We start from the raw sequence: 21,362 nt of genomic DNA on the forward strand, positions 1-21,362 counted from the left end.
TTAACTGTTGGACTCTGTTGGGCTTTTCTGTTTCTTTTGGAATTGCTGGTCCCTGTTTCCCTGGTCCCCGCTTTTTATTGTTACTTTCTCTTGCCCCTTCCCTTGGCAGTGTTTTTCATTTTACCTTATGGATTATCTTTGTGCTATTAAAATTCCAGTTTGGTTCTCATCACTCCTGAGTCCCCTGGCTGCCTTATGGGTCCTATAGACTTTGGCCTCACAGCCCGCCTAACCATGGATGGAAGAACCAATTTCAATTATTGGTTTCAAGCAGGAAAAAAATGACAGTTGTTTCTTTCCTCCAGCCATAGATTCAAATTGTCTTGTTGAGTCTGTGTATGAATAATTGAATCCCTTTTTCACTGACCATTTCTTTGAGTTTTGTCACCCAACTTAGACAAAATATGGTTCAAATGTAGCACTCCGCTAACCTGAGGTATGGATCAGTTGCCTCACACGAAGAGAGGCAACTGAAGAGACTTCCTGCAGGTCAGCATTACTTATGAGTAACTTAGTTCCTAAAGCAATGTCAGCCTTAAATAAGCACCGTTTACACACAGCACGGCCACTCTTCCCTAACATCTATCAATGTCAGTGGTCACCACAGAGGATGAGCAGGTCTTCCTTAATTATACTTCTGCCAGCCACCATTAAAAAATCCACAACATAAGAGATGCTGTGTGGTTTGCTGTCATGCTTGTAAACTACAGGCTAAGTATTGATCAACTGGATTTAATTGTGTGCTTTTGGGAGCTCCTACTTAAAGCATGACATCACATCCTAGTGCACCCATTAATGATAGAAACCAAAGTGATCAGGGACGCACCAGTTTGAGGTGCCCAAACTGTGTCTGATAGCACAAAAGAGAATCTCCAACAGCTCCTCCCTCATCAGACAGTGACAGACTGACCAGCACAGATTCCCCAATAACCTCTCTGTTTCTCTGCAGCTTATCAGCCAGCTCACATCCTGCCTTCTAATGCACAAAGAAGAGGCAGGGGAGGGGATCATTTGAAAGACCTTGTATGCCTCTCACTAATCATGTGAACATTTGCAACCTACATTGAAAATCGATAGCAGAGAGGAGAAATTCCAGGAACTCTTTATCTGTGCACAGAGTTTGTCTTACAGTGGATTAATGAGCCCCAGTGACACAAACACACAAGCATGAAGAGCAATGAAACAGAGCCTGGGTTGCCAGGTTTAATTTTACTTGTTTAATGAAATAAAACGCAGTTTCAAAACTCAGTCCTTGTAGATTTTTTTCTGGAATCATCACTGAATCTAATGGCTGCATGTGATGAGAAAGAATGAACTGCAATGGCATTTAAGCTTCTTTCAGTTCATAGTTTTAGTTTTACAAAATTTTTTGACACACTAGCATAACAAAGAAGTTACTGACAAAAAAACCCAAAACAACAAGCAAACAAACATTTATTTGTCTAGTCAACAAAATTGTGCTTTATACAATAATGGAAGAAAAAAGTCTAACAGCACCGGACTAACCCATGTGGAAGAAACCAGGAAACAGCTTTCCATTGTTTTTGATCTAGACTTAAGTATCAGAAATTGATCAGTCAGCAGCGGCATTTTATCCTTGGGAGAAAACCAGACAATTGTTCATTTCATTTTTGCGCAAGCCAAAAACAAAAGTCTGTTACTTCCTTGAGAATCACAAATCTAATGGACTAAAAGACCTGGGCATAATCCCTCCACCAGAACCTAAAGTTGAGATCATTACCTGCACCAATAGAGTTTTGTTCTGTTTTGTGACTGATGGGGTATTGACCTGAGTAGAGCCCATTAAAGTTTGGTCCCAATCCAGTTAAAATTCTCACTTTACACTTTTCTCACTTTACATAAGATTTCAATAAATGTTCTTTTTTTCTTTTTACTTTTCAATCAGTCAATTTCTCTGGACAATAATATTTGGATTTTGACATAAAACAATTTAAGGTTCAACCTTAGTTATCCTCAAAAACAGCAGGACCACTTCATAATAAAGGTTCTATTAAGGGTTTATGCCTTTAAAGACATTTTCTAATGAAATATTTAAGAAAAGGTGGTGACGGTGAAGCTGGGACAGACCTCAGTATCCTCAGGCCTGCTTCGGAAATCTCAACCCACTATATGTTCAATTCAAAGTTACACCCTTGGACTGCATCTTGTTGTAAATTGGAAATCTGTATTAACAAACTCTCAGTACTGAGGAGACTTCTGGGTTTTTCTTACTAAACCATTGCATTCAGAGAGGAGAAATGGAGGACCTGTATTTGATACCAGCAGACAGCAGGTGGCAGCAGTGAGACATGAGCAAGAGAGAAAAACTGGCTGAAGAGCAATGATGTGTTAGATATGTAACTAGTTCTGGCTATATGTGGAATTTAGTTTTCAAAAATGTTGTATATTAAATATCTTTGGTGATAAGATGTGTTCACAAAGGCAGGAACACAGAAACATTTTGACGACTGGGCATGTCGCTTGTCAAATAAACACCTATGGGCACTTTCGCATCACCAGTTAATCTAGTATTTATGTCTTTGGACTGCGAGAGGAAGTCTGAGCAGCCATAGGGAACCCACACACATGTAAACTGCACACATAAAGGTCCAAAGTCAAATCCAGAAGTTTGCACTTTGAACCACTGTAACAGTTATGCTTGTATACCTATACTATACCTATACCTAAGACATATTTCAGTAAAATATGCTTGTGAGCCAGTCTGAAACCATTAAAATAATTATTATGCTGCTTTAGCTGCCTGAAACTGCAGCAGCTGCGCTGGAATCATTAAGTTTTTCCTATCTGTGCAAAACAAAGCATTTTCAAATGTGTATTTCACTTGGTGAGCGCCTGAAGGGAAGCATCAGATGTTGTTTAGACAACCAACATCCAACAAAGCCTCCAAACTTCACACATAGCCATTTTGGCTAGTGAAGCTTTTGTACTTTTATGTATGCATTTACAGCTTCTAAAAACACTAAAAATGTATTTGCTAGATATTTGCTGAATGTAACTTCAAAAAACAAAATGAAAATTTTATATTTAAAGGATATATGAGTGTGTACAAACAGGTGGAAATACTTTACCAGCTCTCCACCCACTCACACCCAATCTGTTTCAAACTGTTTCTTCATATATATTCCTCACTTTAACACAAAGTAAAATTGAAGCTGAACTTGTTGGCACACAACAACAAAATAATCAGGTGTTAAAAGATTCAGGATAGTCTTTCAGCGAAAACCTGCAGCTCCTCCATGGTTCTCAGAGTCCAGCTCCATTCGTGAGTCAGTGGGTTGCTGCTTGGTGCTTTGCATTTAGGTGCTAGCTGTCTGCTTTCCATTACCTTGACTAGAAAGTGAATAAGCCTTTTGTGTTTGAGAAAGGGACCACCTGTGCTAAAGATGATAGTGAGATGCCACATTTATTCAGTATGCTTGCACTGAAGAAGTGCCCACCTCTTTTCCCGTTTCTTCATTGGACAGAAGTTAGGCAGAATCTGTCATTGCCACTGTGTGGTGTGGCAGCTTATGTCTATCTAAACTGCTCTTTAGAAACATCTTTATTCCATGGAGGCTATTGGTCTATCTAGCTTGAAAAACTGCTGAGTTTTTAAAATGAGACAAAACCATTAACAAAACCTGTGTAGTCAACAACCATGAGTCAATAAATAGCGTTAAAAGCTTTTATAAAAGCAGTTTACTGAAGCACAGTTTCTTTTCAGCATCCTCAACCACATACATTATGTAGGCACTTCAGCAGCCAGAGTGCATGGCTGCTCCTTTCTGATTCATATTGATAACATTAGTAACTGCAAGTGAGTCAGGCATCATGATTATAGGGGAAATTGGGATTTGCCAAACTGAATCTGGACTGCTTCTTGATCTGGACCTTTGAGGCTTCATATATCAGCATTATGTCATTAAAAATTAATGAAATAATGAAGGACTGCCCAACTGCTGGCTTGGATCCGCCCAGCACCAAGTTGCAGAAAGATCAAGTGTCAACCCAGCATGATGTCTCCCTTTGGTTTATGAAATGCTGTGTAAAGCCTCCCGTTTTTAATTCAGCCTCTGCCACATTTGGAGGAGAAGTTTGAACTGAGGACCCATGAGGGCTGGATCAGACCTGCAGGGAAAAGAACATCATGTTGTTACTGAAGAAGACATGAAAATTGTTGCGCCTACACTGAGAATGCTCCAGTTTTCTGCCTCTTTCCTGATCCCCTAAAGTGGAGCGGTGTGGACACTGACCGTGTTTTATAATATTTCATGTGCCACAATTATCAACATTTCAATATACTTCCCCATTGCTGAGCCTGTTTTGTGTTTGTAAACCTTTCATCATCTAATCTTCACAAAAACGAGCTGTGTGTCTGTCATGTTGGGAAGTAAAGCAGATTGCAGTGTGAAGGTGAGGCAGCATGTCTCTGTGTGTCTTATTGTGTGAATGATGCATGTAAGTGAATTTCCCCCAGGATAAATAAAGTAGATATCTATCACATTTATAAGATCGAAATAATATAATATTGCACCTGTATATGAACTGGGATGTAAATGAAAAATATAGATGGAGGTTGCTGATCTACCAGTTTTCTGCCTTGAGCAGATCCCCCCAGACCCCTTCACAAAGACTAGACCCTTCCAGAGACCAGACCACCCCCCCCTCCCCAGAGACTAGAGACCAGACCGGACCCCTCCACAGACTAGAGACTAGACCGGACCCCTCCACAGACTAGAGACTAGACCAGACCCCCCCACAGAGACTAGACCGGACCCCTCCACAGACTAGAGACTAGACCAGACCCCCCCACAGAGACTAGACCGGACCCCTCCACAGACTAGAGACTAGACCGGACCCCTCCACAGACTAGAGACTAGACCAGACCCCCCCACAGAGACTAGACCGGACCCCTCCACAGACTAGAGACTAGACCGGACCCCACCCCCCGCAGAATTTCTAATGCTTGGCTCCTTGCGATTTATAATTTGAAATGAAAATGTTCATGAAAGCTTGTGCCCCTTAATGGTCGTTGTGTGTGGCTCTTTGTGGTCATTCTGAGTATCTTTTGATTTGCTTGGCATCTTTCTCTTCTGGCTCTCTGGTTTTTTGTCTCTTTGTGGAAATTAATATCTTAGTGTCTCGTTGCAGCTGTTTTGTGTCTCTTCACTTGACTTACCTCTCATTATTGTCACTATGACTCTTCCCGGTTCTTTAATATCTCTTATTTAAATCAATTTGCAACTGTTCATTTTTTTCTGGCTCCAGGTTTGTTTCTCTTTGTGGTCATTTGGTTTTTGTTTATAGTTGCCTTGTGTATTTCTTTGGCCATTTTATCTCATTATGGACATTTTGCGTATCTCTGCAGACGGCTGTCATGCCGTAGAGGAAGGCAAAACAAGACAATATTTAGACAATAATTATACAATAACTGCGTTTCACTTCATTAATCAAGGCCAGTCCGGTGTAAAACTGTATAAAAATACAAAAACAATGGTTTAGAGATTATGTTAAAAGCTAAAAAGAAAAAAAGAAATTGGATCATAATCAGCAGATTGCTAAAAACAACCAGATCATAAATGTAGTATTCAACACTTCACCATCAGGTACAGGGATGATCCTTCATGTTGTACTGATCAGTGTGTGTGTGTGAGTGTGAGTGAGTGTGAGTGAGTGAGTGAGTGAGTGAGTGAGGGAGGGAGAGAGAGAGAGTGGGAGAGAGAGTGGGAGAGAGGGAGACGACGGATTCCCCATCACAATCAAGATGGCGGCGGAGCGGCAGCCGGCTCTGCTCGGTGACTGACAGAAGGCTCGCTCGGTTGGACAGCTAACGGTTAAGCGCTGACACAGGGGGAGATATCTGTGCGTTTATACCGACGAAAACACACAGCCGGCCCGGTCACCTCACCCTGTCGGCGCTGTAATGAGCCAGCACCGGTAGACGACACCGGCCGAAGTTGAGTGGGGACTAATTCAGCGTTGACTAACGGGGTAAGTAGAGATGATGACCCGCTTCAGGGACCGACCGGGCGGGGGGGGAAGGGTGGGGGGGTTAGCGAACAGCTGCCCGCCGCTATACCAAGCTACAAATCCTCCATGTTAGCGCTGCCACACCGCGCTCCGTTGTCTTGTTTGTTAATTGTCTTGCTTTGAATGAACTGTCGCTGGTTGACAACAGTGTGCCCTCCAACAGATTGGCCCGACGCCCCCGAAGCTCGGGCTCTGCCACAGGTTGTCGGTGAACATGTCAGCTGTGTGAGCTGCGAAACGGCGGCGAAGTCACAGCACATTAAAACCTGACGTTGTCCGCTGGGCCGGCATTCTCCCGGTCAGAGCCAAACAACCCAAAAACACAGCCCACCCACACCTCCCTGCACACAATATTCAGGGTGTCGAGTTCGGATTGAGGATGCGTCTCATTCAACCTTCATTTTATGCAACGACTCAAGAGGAGGCATTGCCTGTGTTTGCTTTAGACCGTGCACATGGTCAATTGGCAGCGTCATAAAAAATAATCAGCTGTAAGTAAAACATTGTAATAATTGGGTAATGGGCCGTGGCGATTTTTTTGTATGCCAAAGTGTCAGAAAATGGGGATTTTTCTTGCGTCTCTTTTGTGTTACGTCATATTGATATAAACAGATTAGGGATTTTGAACGCATTTAAAGATGTCTTCTTTGACATTTTCTCTGTTTTCAGACAGTTTCGTATACGCATGTTTGGAAGTACAGTGTTGCACAGTCTGGGGAATTTGTTCTCTGATTTTGTGCCAAGGCTATTACTATAACACTGTGTTAAAGTTTTAGGAAGTATAACTAGTCTGAGGTTGCCAACAGTAATTATGCAATGAATAGTTTTTATTTATTAGTTAACTTCATGCAGTTTTCTGCACAATTTTGCATGTAGATTGTAATTGCATCTTGGAAAACCTGCCACAGTTCCCCTGTGGATTTAGTCTACCTTTGTGTCTTCTGTCTATCCCGAAATGACTCCATGATGTTGAGGTCAGGGCTCTGAAGGGGCCAGACTACCCGTCAAGCTGTGGGAGGACTCCAGGACTCTGGAGATAGTTTTTGGATTTGCGTCATGCTGCAGAATAAATTACAGACCAGTGAAATGGGTCTTGCGTGATATTTCAAAGAAAATAACCAAAGAGCATAAAATGTTTGCTCTGTACCGTATGTCTATTTGAGAAAGTGGAGGACCCCCATCCCACCTCCCCTAATGGCAGTTATTAAGACCTGATGGCTACCATCAAGATTCTGGAGGCTTACTTACCCAAAAAAAAAATCCTCTAGCATTGTTTAACTGTGTCGCACAGGACAGGCAAGTCTGGTCAAATCATAAATGTGACAGAAATACCCTTAAGCCTGTCATTTGAAAACCTCAGCTCCGCATACCAGAAAGGTAACCCTATAAATCTTCTGCCTGCTCTGCTTTTCCCCCCTTTTCATTCAAGTCTTAGCTTCTGCAGATATCAGGGAATTTATCATGGCCAGATTTTGTTGTGGTGCAGCTGAGGAAAATAGGAGTCATTTAAAGTGAATATGCCATTGTCTTGGACGTGTGAGTGGTGGTATTGGTTGTTGATCTGGGCTGTGTAGTGCTGTGCAGGAAGAACAAGAAAATGATATATGGCAATGAGTACAAGATCATAGAAATAGACTTAGCTAACCTCAGACATACTCATTTAACCCTGGTTCCTCTTATCCTCACCCCATATTTGGGGTCAATGCCTGCTGTCTACCTATTACTGGCAAAAAATTGGCCCACCTATGGCAATGATGTTTTCAATACATAAAATGAAGGGGTGCATGTTGTTTCTATCATATTTCATAATTATGTGAACCCAAATATTGATGGTAAAAGTAGTCTCATGTCATAGAGCTGTCAGTTGTCTAAAGGGAAACTTTGATTGTGCCCAGATAGTCACTGTGGACAATCATCATTGCTTACCAGTATTTAGTCTGTAATGGAGCAGTACACAGTATCAATAGTGTGTTGATTTTAAGTGTTTCATCTATTTTAATTTCCCCCTGTAGCAGCGATGCACACATACATTTCAATAGTGGGGACTACTGGGTGCTAAACTGCAACGAAAGTTCTAATTAAGCATGAACTCTTCTAATTTAAGCAGTTTTTTAAGGAAGTTGGGGAACAATTTTAGACTGCTCAAATTAGACTTTTCAGCACCCTAAATTTTCCCTTGATGCAATTCACCAGAGGCCTCATTTATAACTGTGGCATATGCGCGAAACAGGGCCTGAAACTGGCGTACATCACTTTCCATGCAAAGTTTGTGATCTATGAAAAACAGACTGGGACAGACAGACGGGAGAATGTGCGCACCCCTAAGCAAACTCTGACCCATGGTTTTTGGGCATACGTACACTTGGTAATGATCCTATGCACAGTTTTATAAATGAGCCCCCAGAATCTTGTTGTAGTTAGCAAATGTAGTCATTCTCTCTTTTTTTTTTAGTACTAGTGTCACCTTCAGGACAATTGTAGAAATGATCAACATCCTTCCTGTGCTTTGTTTTAATTTAAATTGAATGAGCCAAAGGATTGGTATTAAGGCCAGACACAAAGTCATGGAGCTGAGAACTAACAGCAAAAGTGGTAAATACTCAGCAGCTTCTTATTTTTAGCTGGTGCTGAGCCTCACTTTTGCCAGTTAAAATGGCACGTCACTGGCTGTGGGTTGTATCAGTACCACTAATTACTGTCAATTCTGTGATAATGTGATTACAGGACTAAATTAAAGGTGTCAGTGGTCAGCAAGGGAACAGTCTTCACTCTGTCACACCAGTGTGCTTAAACAATTAAGTAACTTTTTCCTTCTATTTTTTCAAGAGTAGGAAAAAGGCTTGGAGTTCTTGGATGTAGAGACAGCCATGGTCTTAGAGAATATTTATTAATAATTTGCTAACCATAAACATCAATAGAGAATGCATTGTAAATTGTCTATTGAATCTCATATGATCATGTGAGCTAATTAAATGTCTCCTTCGCCCTTTCACATCAACCCAGTGTCGCCATGGATAAAATCAGCAACACTTGTTGAAATTTAACTGATGTTTGATTTAGAAATAATAAGGATTGTGTGTCAGCCTAAAGGTCACAGCACTGCATTATTTTTTAAAATGCAAACTATAGCCAAGAGGAAACACCTTCTTACAAAAGAAAAGCTACTATTTCTTTGCAACAAAGAAGATTACATGTTCCCAGGGAATACTATCCACAAACACTAATTAGCTATAAACTCAGAAAGGCAGGGTGTGGCTTGAGTCTGTGGGTGGCACCTGGTGTCTTGGAGCAGGCTGCTGTTTCTGTGAATGGTGTAAATAAAATCTGGTTCAGTGAGGGTGATCCAACTGAATAAAGAAACTGGGAAATCACTGGTGGTGTTGGTTCTAGAACAAAACAATGATTTTGTTTTGTTCTAGAAATGGTACTTGACAACTTAATACAATTGTGTAATTAATAACTACTTACTCCCCATTCAAGTTAAATAATTGGTTGCAAACCTGCAGACTCAGGTCAGTGGTAGAGTGCATGCTCGGCTGGGACTCAAACCCCAGCCATGGGCATTAGTGTAATACTGCACTAATGCCCGTGCCAAGCCCAGAGACATGGGGAGGGTTGCGACAGGAATGGCATCTGGTGTAAAACCTGTGGCCAAATCAACCATGCAAGTCACAGAGCTGACTTGCTGTGGCGACCCTGAACAGGGAAAAGCTGAAAAAGAGAGAGAGAGGGAGGCAAAAAAAAGACCCTAAACAAACAAAAACCCTTTAATTAAATTACATCTCAGTCTAATATGCAAGTTTAGTACCAGAAACTAGACATGACTCTCAAAGAGTCTGTCAACCTTAAAAACAACAACATAAGTGTTGTGATGCATGAACATGATTGTTTTTGCGTTCTGGTTAGGACAAGTTAGCTTGCTAGTTACTAAAACTCACATCGTTATGTTTTTATTTTTTGGGTGTGTGTGTGTTGCTGTTCAGTGAAAATAAAATGCAAAAGCAACCATTCCAGCTGAGTTCAAATATCACAATTGTTACATCTGCCAACATAATGACAATATGATTTTATTTTTTTACTCACATTGTGCAGCTCCCACAGCAGCACACAAATACAAGGCCTATTAGTTCTGATTGGTGAGAAAAATTGTGGTGCTAGATAGCTACATCTCAGAATTTAAAAAATAAGATTAAAATAAAAACTGTTTTCACTTTTATACAGAAGCCAAATTTTACATGAATAATTATGCTTAATCTGTTTTTCTGGTCACTTCCACTTTTACTTATTTAGTTCAGTAGATAGTAGTTTAATGCCACTGTCGAGACTCCATTAGTACAGCTGTAATTGTTTAAATCTCATATTGTTTTGCTGCTGATGTGTGGTCTACTGGGTTCACAAGGATAAAAGGAAAAGGCAGTCTTCACTTTCATCCAATCAGTCATACAGACATGGCATCTTACATCACCAAAGAAAAACTGGCAGACACCAAAGTTAACAAGCTGCAAATTAAATGGGGTCACACTGGAAAACAAACATGACTGTTAAAACAAATCACTTTGTCTCTCTTGAAGGGAAAACAGTGGCCTTAAGAATGGTATTGTGCCAACACTGGAATCAAAAGATCAAGCAGGAGGAGTTGGTAGGTCGGTGACATCAGATTTCTCAGAGGCATTCCCACAGGGCTCTGTCTTAGCACTTCCCTGTGCTAAGACCAAGCCAGAGCCGGCATGGCTATATCTTCTTGGGCTTCATGAGTTGGAATTGTGATCCCAGATTTTACCTTAATATCTGCATACAGAAAATGACCTCAACTTCACACCATATCTGATGTGTAAGTAATACTGAAGCATCAGTCCATTTAATGACTATCTCTGGCATTCATTACTGTAGATGTGAAAATTTCCCCACTATTTCCTTGGTTTATTAGCTCAGTAAACAATTTCCTAACGAGTTTATGGGCTCAATAATTATTCCATCTAGCGGAAAAGTGTGAAGTACACACTTTAGCACCCAGTCAGGATAGAGTACAAAATCAGATCCATTCCTCAATCCTCTTGAGCTCCGCTTTCTCTTCCAGATATCTTCAGGCCCCAAAAAACAATATGACTGGCACCCAAATTACAAAGTGGAGTCTTCAAATCGCAGCTGTAAACCAATGCATGATGTCACAGAGGGTGGGCATAGTGCTGCTCCCAGTTTACTTTGAAAACTCCAGGTTTAAGTTGTATCCTAGTCACTACTTTTGTAGACAATCATACCCCCTGGTTGTCTTGAGTACCAGTGGTGTAACCAACGTGAATAATGAATTAGTTGTACTGTCCTTGTTTTTATAGTAGCTGTTCAGTTAAATTGAGCATCTTAATACACAACGCTTAATGCTCTCTTTGCTGTTCTTCTTTGAAAGTATTTTCTAAAACTTGAGATAGTTTTATGTTCTGAAACAGTGTCACTGTTCTGCCAGAGAATAGAGACAACCAGGTTGTTTAATTTAGAGAAAACACAAGAAACTTGTGCGATTAAAAAAAAAAAAAATGGACCAGACTCAGCGATTACCTACCTAGCAACAAACTTTCGCCCTGCTCGATGTGCCCTACAGATAACAACTAAAACTACAACTAGGCCAGTGAGCGGTGATAACTATCATGTCTTTGGGGTCATCAGGTGGGAACCTCCTTTCGTCTGTGTTTCGTCTAGTTAGGCCCACAACACCTTCAGGAGGCTAGACCGTGAACACTGGCGTCCCTAATGCCAGCCATCACCGCTCCTCACACAAAGACAACTATCTCAAACAGCACGACTGTCAACTACTCTAACCTCTCACCAACTGCACCAGTGAAAGCGGGGTGGGGATACAGACCCTGGTTCGGGTAGGGGGCATGAAAGTATATAGGGTGCAGGAGGTGGAGGCAATACAAGCTACACTAGAAGATTCAGCAACTAAAATCAAAGTAAACCAAACTTCATCAAAAATTAGATGCAAAATGCTGCTCAGTTATTTAAAAAAAACAAACAAACAAAAAAACAGCTTTTAAATCTGTTCTGTGGTTCAAGTATTTGAAATTTGCATGCAAAAGTTCCAGTGGTGATGACTTCCTTGTAGGCCTCATTGCATCCTTCATGGCCTGAAAGCCTTTCTTTTTTCCTTTCCTTCCTTTTTTACCCTTTTGTCCTCTTCTGCATCACGATCTGTTACATTAACGACACAATTTATGTGAAGGCAAGCACTGAGTGGTAATGGATAACACCTTAGTGCCTGACCCTGAGGATCCCTACTTTGACAATTGCCCAGGTAAACTAACATGGAAAATTTTATCGGAAGACAAGGAGAGTTCCTCTATAGGTAAAATGAGCATCATAGCTGCAGCTAAACCTTTGTTAGTCTCAATAAATACAGCAACAGGCTTTCCAATTCTTTAATTTTCTTGCTCCCTTGAAAGCAGTGTTTTATTTATCTCACAAAGCTGGGACACGTCAAAGGATTTATGTTTTTAATACCACAGAAAGTGCCACCTTATTAGTTGTTCAGGGGGCAAGGGTGGCATTATAGGAGAAAAATAAAGAATAACGAGAGGAGCAATACAATTTATTGCCTCTGTGGTTAAGATAGTTGCCTCCCAAAGGCATTTTCTTGACTTAAAACACCTATAAATGCAGTCATTGTCAAAACCCAAGACATTTTTGATAATTACTAAAATCTTGGAGCAAAATCGGTCATAACAAAATTTTGCCCCTTTTCCAAACACAGTAAAAAGGCCTGTCAACTGTGCTGTTAAACCATAAATACAAATGCTACACTGATCGGGGAAGAAAAAGCCCAGAATAGTTAGATTTACGTGCAGTGATCCCTGATAGAGGGATTTCAAATCAACACAGCAGCTTAAGGAGAAGGGATGATAAGAAATAGAGTGAAAATATGAATACTCTCTTAAGAAGATAAAATAGAAATACTATAAAAAATAATGAAAATAGACAATCATTTTAGGCTGTTCTGTGCATGTGCAATATGAAAATGAAAAATTCAACACACAACAACGCTCTGACTGATAGCAGCACAATCTGGGGATGAGACGTGATGGATCCATGGATCCGGATGGATTGTCTACGTGGTGACATTGCTTCCCACAGATGTGTGTCTGTCTTCTCTGAACAGAAAAGCAAACCCAGCCTATTATTGCTTGGTTGTTTTTTTTTTTTTTTTTCTTTAACTCTGAGGATACGGTGGCATTTTCTGAAAATGCCACTGAAAATTTGAATAAAGTTATCTGTAAACTTCAAAATAAGTTTGCTTCCTTTGTTTTCCCAATTAGCAACAACTAAACTCCATTCTCCCTTTTAAAGCATCAAGGATTTAAGTCTGCAAGCGGATGACTCTTTGTTCACACTCATCAGTCCAGTTTACCTTCAGTCCTGTCTTAGCTGCTGTTGTGGGTGAAAAAGTGGTGAATATTTAAATTTATATTTAAATATTTAAAGAATGATTGGCTCAGATGATTGACGTCCTTGTGTTTATTGTCACCTTGTTAGAAAATGAAAACTCTGCCTAAGTAAGATGAGGCTGATTTCATTAGTCTCTTAGGGGAAATTAGCTTGTGTGTGTGAAAGAAGCACTGCTGTTCGGACACACACACACACACACACACAACTTGACAACTACAAATAGTCACATACCTAATTAAAACATGAAATCTCTGTTGACAGAGGTTAATGCATCCTAACTATCTCTTTTGCATAATGTCTCCTGGGTTTGCACACACTCAGTTATTAAAGTACATATGTTGCGCTATTGGTTTTGTAATTACATTGACTGTCAGGAAGAGCATGGATATCTGCCAGACAGGCTTGTGTTGTAATTCGTGTATCTTTTGCTCAGCACTGTCAGTAACCCACTGTTTGTTACTTTTTATTTCACCGATTTGATCATCAGTCTTTAGTGGAGATTAAGATTTTACTTCTTTCTCACAGAGGTCATTTTTCCTTTGAGATGTCACATGACCTAGTGCAGTGAGAGGGCTCCCTCTAGGGGACCTTCCCCTCTAGGCTAACTAGAAACAGATGCTTGGCTAGTGAGGCTTCCTACTGGCTTGTGTTTATGTTCTTGAGCACATTCCTTTTCATCTCCTCCACATGTCTGCCCTAGTGTGGCCATCTCTGGTGCTTGATGTCTTTACAGCTGGAGCAGGGAGCACTGACTTGGCTGCTGGAGCCTTAAATTGAGAGTCCCCTTGGTGAGTTTCATTGGCACAGGTTCTCGTGAACTTGAGACAGATGGAAATCATTCCCTTGTCACGCAGGCTGAAACGAAACCTCATGGAAGCCACTAAAGGTCTGTTAGGTCTGGAAATCTTATCGAACTCGTCCCTTGAACTACCGCGATGGTTCTATGTCTGTGAGTTTTGGCTGGGAAGCTTTCTCTTTGGCTCTGGCACCAGGCCCTTGATGTGGTCAAGCCTAAAGTTTCTGGGCATTCATTCTGTCGCCTCTGTTGTGAACTCAGCAACACTGATTTCTTGTCTACTTGAAATAGGTCAGGCAGAGAGAAAAGGTTGAAAACAGTGGAAGTGGTTTGATTTCAGTATGAGTCCAGGACTGCCCCACATATGCGTAGAATATATGTGTAACCCTTATGCAATGTGCGCCATGGTCTGCTTTGGTTTGCATTGTATTTTTAGCATGCTCACAACATGGTGAGGATGAGTGTCATTCTTTGGCTCATCATGTGGCTCTGTAGTTAGTGTAACAGGAGGTGACACTGCAAAGCTCTATGATGCTTTTGCAATAAATTGGGTCAACATTTTATTTATTAATATATTTATTTAAAGGGAATACAGTTTTTTACTAAGCGGGGAGTTAATTGAACTGTGTGTTCCAGTAACCGATATCTAAGTCAGTTTTTTTTTTCTCGGTTGAGAAGAATCCCAACGGGTCAATTGAACAAGATAGCTGCTGTGCTGTTGACATCCTGAGTAACTCCGCCCTTCATTTCATAACACACTGCTCAATGTTATAGCTTGGTTTTTGGCTGGACTGCTACAGTGGGGCCTTTCCTCTAACCTTGGATGTCCATGAGTGACAATATCTCCCCCGCTATTTGCCACGGCAACACAGTTTTGAGTCTGGACTGGGGCCCTTTACTCTGTCATTTTTATCTTTCCCTTTAAAATCTGCTAAGACTAGCTAAAATCTGGTTTTTGTTGGCAATGAAGAAAACTACAGTCAGCATTGAGTCCTAGATCAAATGATTCTGCAGTCTGATCCCCATTGATGTAAGTATAACACCAGGGTGAAGGAGCAAACGTTTCCTCTTCTCCTGTAACATTTCTCAGCTCACAGACATACTCCTGTCTTTGGTCCAGCATAGAGCTGTTAAAACAGAGACCAGTGCTGTGCGATATGGACAAAAGTTTATATCCCAATCATGAAGTATATCCCAATTTAGTATGTTTTCTTAAAATTATATATATATATTGCTCGTAACGAGAGCATTGTTCTAGTTTCGTTAGCTAAGCTAACCCAGTAGCTCGCACAATAAAATTATGATATAAACAATTGAGGTTTATATAATACGGTAGACATTTTTATATTGCACAGCACTTACAGATTATTACAATATTGTTACACCTGCTTCTGTGAGCATGTGAACGTGCCAAATAATATTGATAATATAAAATAAAATAATAACTCATCAGAGATGAGTGTTTCCACTACACACAGCACCAAACCACAACAGACATTATCTCTAAACCATAGTCTTTATGAAGTTAATGAGACCCAACAATCAGTAGAACTAAGATGTGAAATCTTGGGTAGGACGGAACTTCGATTGGCTGCATGTTGGCAAAACCTCCCATGTTGAACACATTAATTCATGTCAGTAAAATGCAAAAATGTGACCCCAGCAACTTGTGCATGCACATACACACCAACTTATGACGCCGGACCTCATCTTCAGACAACCTGTCAGCTTCTCAGCCTCTCCAGAGTCATGCAGGCTTTTTATGGCAGTGTTGTGAGCAGCTGTGAAGGTGTTATAGGAATGTTTGTTTTTATGCCACTGCTCTTTGCTTTCCCCTTCTTATTATTTCCTGTTTCACATGTTGTTTTTCTTCTACCTCTGCTCTTCTATTAACACTGCCAGAAGCAGAGAAGGTTTTGATTAAAACCTTGAATCTTGGGCATTAAGATGAAAGTCTTTAACATCCACCCATATGACAATGAGGATGTGAATTGTAATAGCTGAGACTCCTCTTTCAATTCATGAAAGAAGTTTGTATTTTTTGCATCTTCCTGCTCAATTCTCATGAATATATGCTTGAAAGCAAAGGGAGCATGTGTCCTACAGCTTCTCCTCGGGGAGTTTCAACAACGTGTTGTAATGCAAGCATCGCAGGAACTGTTAAGATCCTGCTCTGTGTATTGGGCAGGAAGCTGAATGCACACTGTGGTCTTGGCCTCAGCAAGCTGTGCAGATGTGGGGCTCTTGTGATCCTTCTAAATTTGACTGTTTTAGGTTTGAAAAACTGGATTGGCTCTGGAAGTCTTTGTGCTGGGTGAGGAGTGGACCAGAGGTATGGGCTCCACTCACTCCTTCAGCCTTATCACGGTTGACCAGACATCACTTGGCAAAGAGAATTTGCTCAACTTGCTGTGACTGTCTTCTCATCAGTTTCTCACAGTGAGGATGTGATGAGGTGAGACATTTTTAATCTGAGTATAAGAGTCAGAACGCAATGTACCGGCATTTTTTTTTTCTATGTAAGTCAATAGCTGAACGTGAAAGCCAAAAAAAGGAACACAAATCACTCTGTTTGTATATAAACTTGCCTCATTGACCCTGCAAAGATCATTTCATCATACTAATAAACACCAGTTATAGTTTGATTTACGCAAATAAATCATTTTTCTAGTCAAAATATTATGTCTGAAGCAGCTAATGTATTCAGCAAACAACTCCTTTGAACACCTTGTGAAAGACAAGACAAAAACTAATTGGATTCTGGTCCATTTACTGCTGCCTTCAGCCTGGTTGAGTCTCTTGTGAGTGGTTTGTAATTTAAGATTCTATTGCTGTTTTCACAATTGTACTTCCAGCAACATGTGTCACATGTTGGCAAATGCTTTCAAATATGTGGCTGATTGAACACAACAAGCCAAGATGCAGATGCAGGACAATCAAGGGCAGAGGTCAAATCTGTTTTCTAGACTTGCATTGGTCTGATAGTGAGTTGGATGGAAGGAGTTAATAACAGTGGTTCATATAGCTGTGGTAGTAGCTGGAGTGGACTGGAGTGAGCAGCTTTTAACATTTCCTCTGAGCCAGCACATACAGTATAGACTTGCTAGCACACCCTGCTAATTAAAACAATTGCCCCACACCCTCTTACTACATGTGGTTGGAATCACAGAGCTTGCATGGTGGAATTATTCAGAATTACACAATGGAAACAAAATTGAAATCTGGTTGTAGACATCAACTTGGAAATGTTTTTGAACCTATTAAGCAAATGTCACCTTTACAGTCTTATTGCTCTGGGATGGTTTAAGCTAGATTTAAGATATTTTTTCTCTGTGATATAACTATATGTATAAACTTGTAAATGAGGTAAGACTTGGATCTGACTAGCCCTTTGGACTGAGGCATTGCTACTTTAGTTCTATGTGTGATTCTCATCCTCCCTCTTTGCTAATGATGTCTGTAGTCACATTTCTACATCGCACACACCTATTGGCTCCAGTGGGTGATATCTGAGTAATACAGACACTGAAACATTTTATTTTTACCATTTGTGCCAATATCCCCTGTTACAATGAACTGAAGTCTTTGAGTGACATATATAATTAACTGAGATTGTCCTGGTGGTGAACATGTGGTGCAATTGGTAACATTTTTTAAAAATCACTTTATGACTGTTACCTGTTTGCCATCTACGCAGGAGGCTGCTTTTGTATGACCACTTTCTGACATGGTTGAATTGTACTCTCACACCTCCTTATCTCAGCTGTCATGAAGCCATTTTGTCTTAGGTTATTGCATGATTGATGGGGAGAAGAGTGGGAGCATCAGCAGGGGTAAAGTTTCACTTTTACCCCAAGAGACACACTCAAGTCCCAGAGGCATGAAGGGGGAATGCGTTACCCACCACACCCGGAGGCTGTCAATAAAAACAAATTCACTGTAAGATAAAACTGAAATGCCATTGTTCTTTTTTCTGCAGAACTTTAGCATTATTTGTAAAACAATGGCAAAAAGTTACAAGAGGAATATTCACTTAAGCTACAAGGCAAAGCCAGTAGAGTAAATAATACAGCAAAAGGAAGCATTTTTACATTCCAGTCTTTCTTGAATTGTCACATCTACATATATATCTCTGCGGGACTCAATAAGTGATCCTTGGACCTGATTTACAGAGTTACAATGGTTTTCAGCTATCAGGTTGTCCACCACTGGGACAACCTCATTTATTCCACATTCACAATAAATTAGATTTTTACTTGTATTTAGTGCTACTTTAATTGTTTTCGACTGTTTTGTTGTCGACTGAGATCTGTGTTCTTCAGATGGGGGGAAAGTTGCTCTTTCCTCTTGAACATGGCAATGTGATCATAACAAAGCTAACAATCAGCAATTAAATGTGCTGCATCGACACTGAACTTTGGGATCTGTTGGCCGACCTCAGCCAGTCAGTGTTGAGCCGCCCTCCTAAATTTGTTGAACAGGAGATGCTTCTCTGGTGTTTGTGGTGACGATCACCCTTAAATTTGTTGAGATGGTCTTGGCTGTAGCTTGTGCCTATGTTTTATGGGTGGATGTGACAGTGTAACTGTGATTACAGAAGCTGAGCTTTTTTTTTTTTTTTGGCAGAAAAACATTGATTCACTCAGACCAGCTTTTTACTTGATGCAGATTGTACAGAAGATAACTTTATCATCACTGGTCATTATTCACCCTACACAAAGAACAGCCTCTTTGGTGTTTCTGTATTTCCAATTTCTATACACTCTGATGTTGACCTGCCTAGTGGATCTTTCAGTCAGCTTTGCATTTCTTAGGACAGATTAAGGAAATTACTTTTTAGCTTTTATCACTGTGCTTAATGGTCCCTATGATATCACAATGCTTCTAATCTGTAGAATGTCAAGTGTAAAGAAACACCTCACTGCTCCCTCTTTAAAATGCACACTCAGGTCTGTGTAGCCACCCAGACTCTACCTGCACTGTTTCACTGTTTAGAATTAGAAGCAAGTTCAAAACCCTCAACACTTCCAATATTCTGCCCTCTACATGCTTCAACAAAGTGTCTTTGAGCCTAACCTTTAGCTGGCCCTCAACTAAACAGCCAGAAATGTGAATGACTGACTGTGACGTAATCATAGCTTCCTCATTCACAGACTTTTACCCTTTCTCTTCGTTTGCCCTTCTACTGGCCCCTTAGTGAAATTTATGATTGTGAGAGTTTTTATTTTACTGCCATAGCAGGGGCTGAAGAACAGTCTGTACCTGCTACCACAATGAAAATTGATCTCTTTCTCTCTCTCCCCATGACACCCCCTGTCTTTCTCTCTCTCTCTTTCACTCTGTCTCTATATAAGCACTTGGCGGTGATGGGAGATGATGGAGGACAAAGGCCCTCGTGTAGCCGACTACTTTGTGGTGGCTGGCCTGACAGACCCGTCCAAGCCGTTGGACCAGGAGATCCACTTTGACGATGTGTGTCACAAGACAGCCAAGCCAAAAGCACCCATCACCGATGTGGATTTGGTGATCCGCTCCATGGGGGAGGAGGTGCCGCTAGGGTTTACTTGCATAGAGACAACACCAACAGGCCATTCAGCTGATCTAAACAATGGTGGCTTCATGGCACCCCAGATCTTCCTGTGCTACAGACGAGGCAGAGACAAGCCACCGCTCACAGACCTGGGGTAAAGCAGCCTTTTTATTTGTCTTTTTCTAGTTTGAGAAAGGAAAAACATCTCAACGATGGCAGTTTTAATTCCTCTGTATTAAGCTATTTTCAGTGCACTACATTTGGGGTCAGAGCTCACTAATACTGGAGTAAACACTGTAACATTAAAATATAATATAATCAGTTATTTTAATGTTCCCAGCAGTTGCATGATGCCCACCAGCTGACTGATTCATTAAGAAATCGTTCACCCATAAATGAAAAGCTAATGAAGTGGAAACTGTCCGTCTTCTAACTTGCTGTGTGACATTCATTATTCTGATAAAGACAAAGAATTCCTTCCTAAAAAGAGATGTGATGTGCAGCATCTGTGTTTTTACATTGACAAAGGAAATAGTGTGGAAGATGGTGGGACTGAACTCAGGGAATCCAGGACCGCTTATTCAGTCTTCTCACACCTCAGTCGTGCAGACGCTAATGGTGACAATGCTGAGGAGGTTAATATAGGCCTCTTGCGCTGCAGAGTGCAGCGCTTATCAGGTGCTGACCCAGTAGCTCTTTGTAAGTATCAGCAGCTTCTGTGTGCCAATAGCCCAAAGAGGCTACACCTCCCAGACACTGGTAGGACTAATGGGAAGCTGAAGTAATGTATGTATGTTCAGCCATCATTTATCTCCATTTTAATGCCTTCACGCCAGTGACATCGGGGACAGAGACACTATGTTTTCAGGTTGTCCATCTGTCCATTCATCATGTTTTTGTGATGGTGATATGTCAGTAATGCCTTGAGGGAATTTTTTTCAAATTTGGAACAAACATCCGCCTAAAGTAAAGGATGGAGTGACACTGATTCGGTAGTCGCTTAACCTCACAAAACACAGAGTCACTCAAAAAAGTTCAAATTCATATATTGACAACGTATGGCAACTATTTCAGGCAAATGTCCAGTATTAAATTAAATAATTCAGGGGCTGCATCCTGAGGAAACTGATTCCATCACAGCAGCACAAATAGACTGCCCCAGTTTGAAGACTTTTTCAAATGTTTTAAAGTCATTTTTGGGATGTTTTTACCCTCATTCAGACAGACACAGTGAAAGAAAGAGAAGGACTGCAGAGTCAATGAAAGAGAGGGTGGGATGACTTCCAGCAAAAGGCTGGGTCGGATTCATATCCAGGCCACTGCGGTTAGCCTTTAGCCTTTGTGGTATCCATAACAGGTGAATCACAGGCACATCCCAAAATCTCACAACATTGTGTCCTTTTGGTTTGACCTTCCCTGTCTACAGTAGCTATGAAGGGCCTCATCCTCCAAAAGCCATGATCCCTGAATTGAGACACCGACAAAGTAAAAACATTTTATATCCTAATGGATGAAGGGCATCATCCATATGAGATTATCATTGTCTGGCCATTATCCAACACTACAGCG

The 21,362-nt window shown here is 40.9% G+C and overlaps 1 protein-coding gene across 2 annotated transcripts in view; it reads left to right on the forward strand.

Annotated features, from left to right (window-relative positions):
* Positions 1 to 5,787: 5,787 nt before the first annotated feature.
* LOC115040663 (C-myc promoter-binding protein-like) overlaps positions 5,788 to 21,362 on the forward strand; it is a 65,581-nt gene continuing 50,006 nt past the window's right edge. For both annotated transcript variants that reach the window (XM_029497564.1, XM_029497565.1), the window contains exons 1-2: positions 5,788 to 5,991; positions 19,618 to 19,947. In XM_029497564.1, the coding sequence (XP_029353424.1) occupies positions 19,637 to 19,947 (311 nt within the window). In that variant the 5' untranslated portion in view covers positions 5,788 to 5,991; positions 19,618 to 19,636. The remainder of the gene's footprint in view (positions 5,992 to 19,617; positions 19,948 to 21,362) is intronic.

The sequence above is a fragment of the Echeneis naucrates genome, chromosome 3 (assembly GCF_900963305.1).
Source record: "Echeneis naucrates chromosome 3, fEcheNa1.1, whole genome shotgun sequence".
Taxonomy (NCBI): domain Eukaryota; kingdom Metazoa; phylum Chordata; class Actinopteri; order Carangiformes; family Echeneidae; genus Echeneis; species Echeneis naucrates.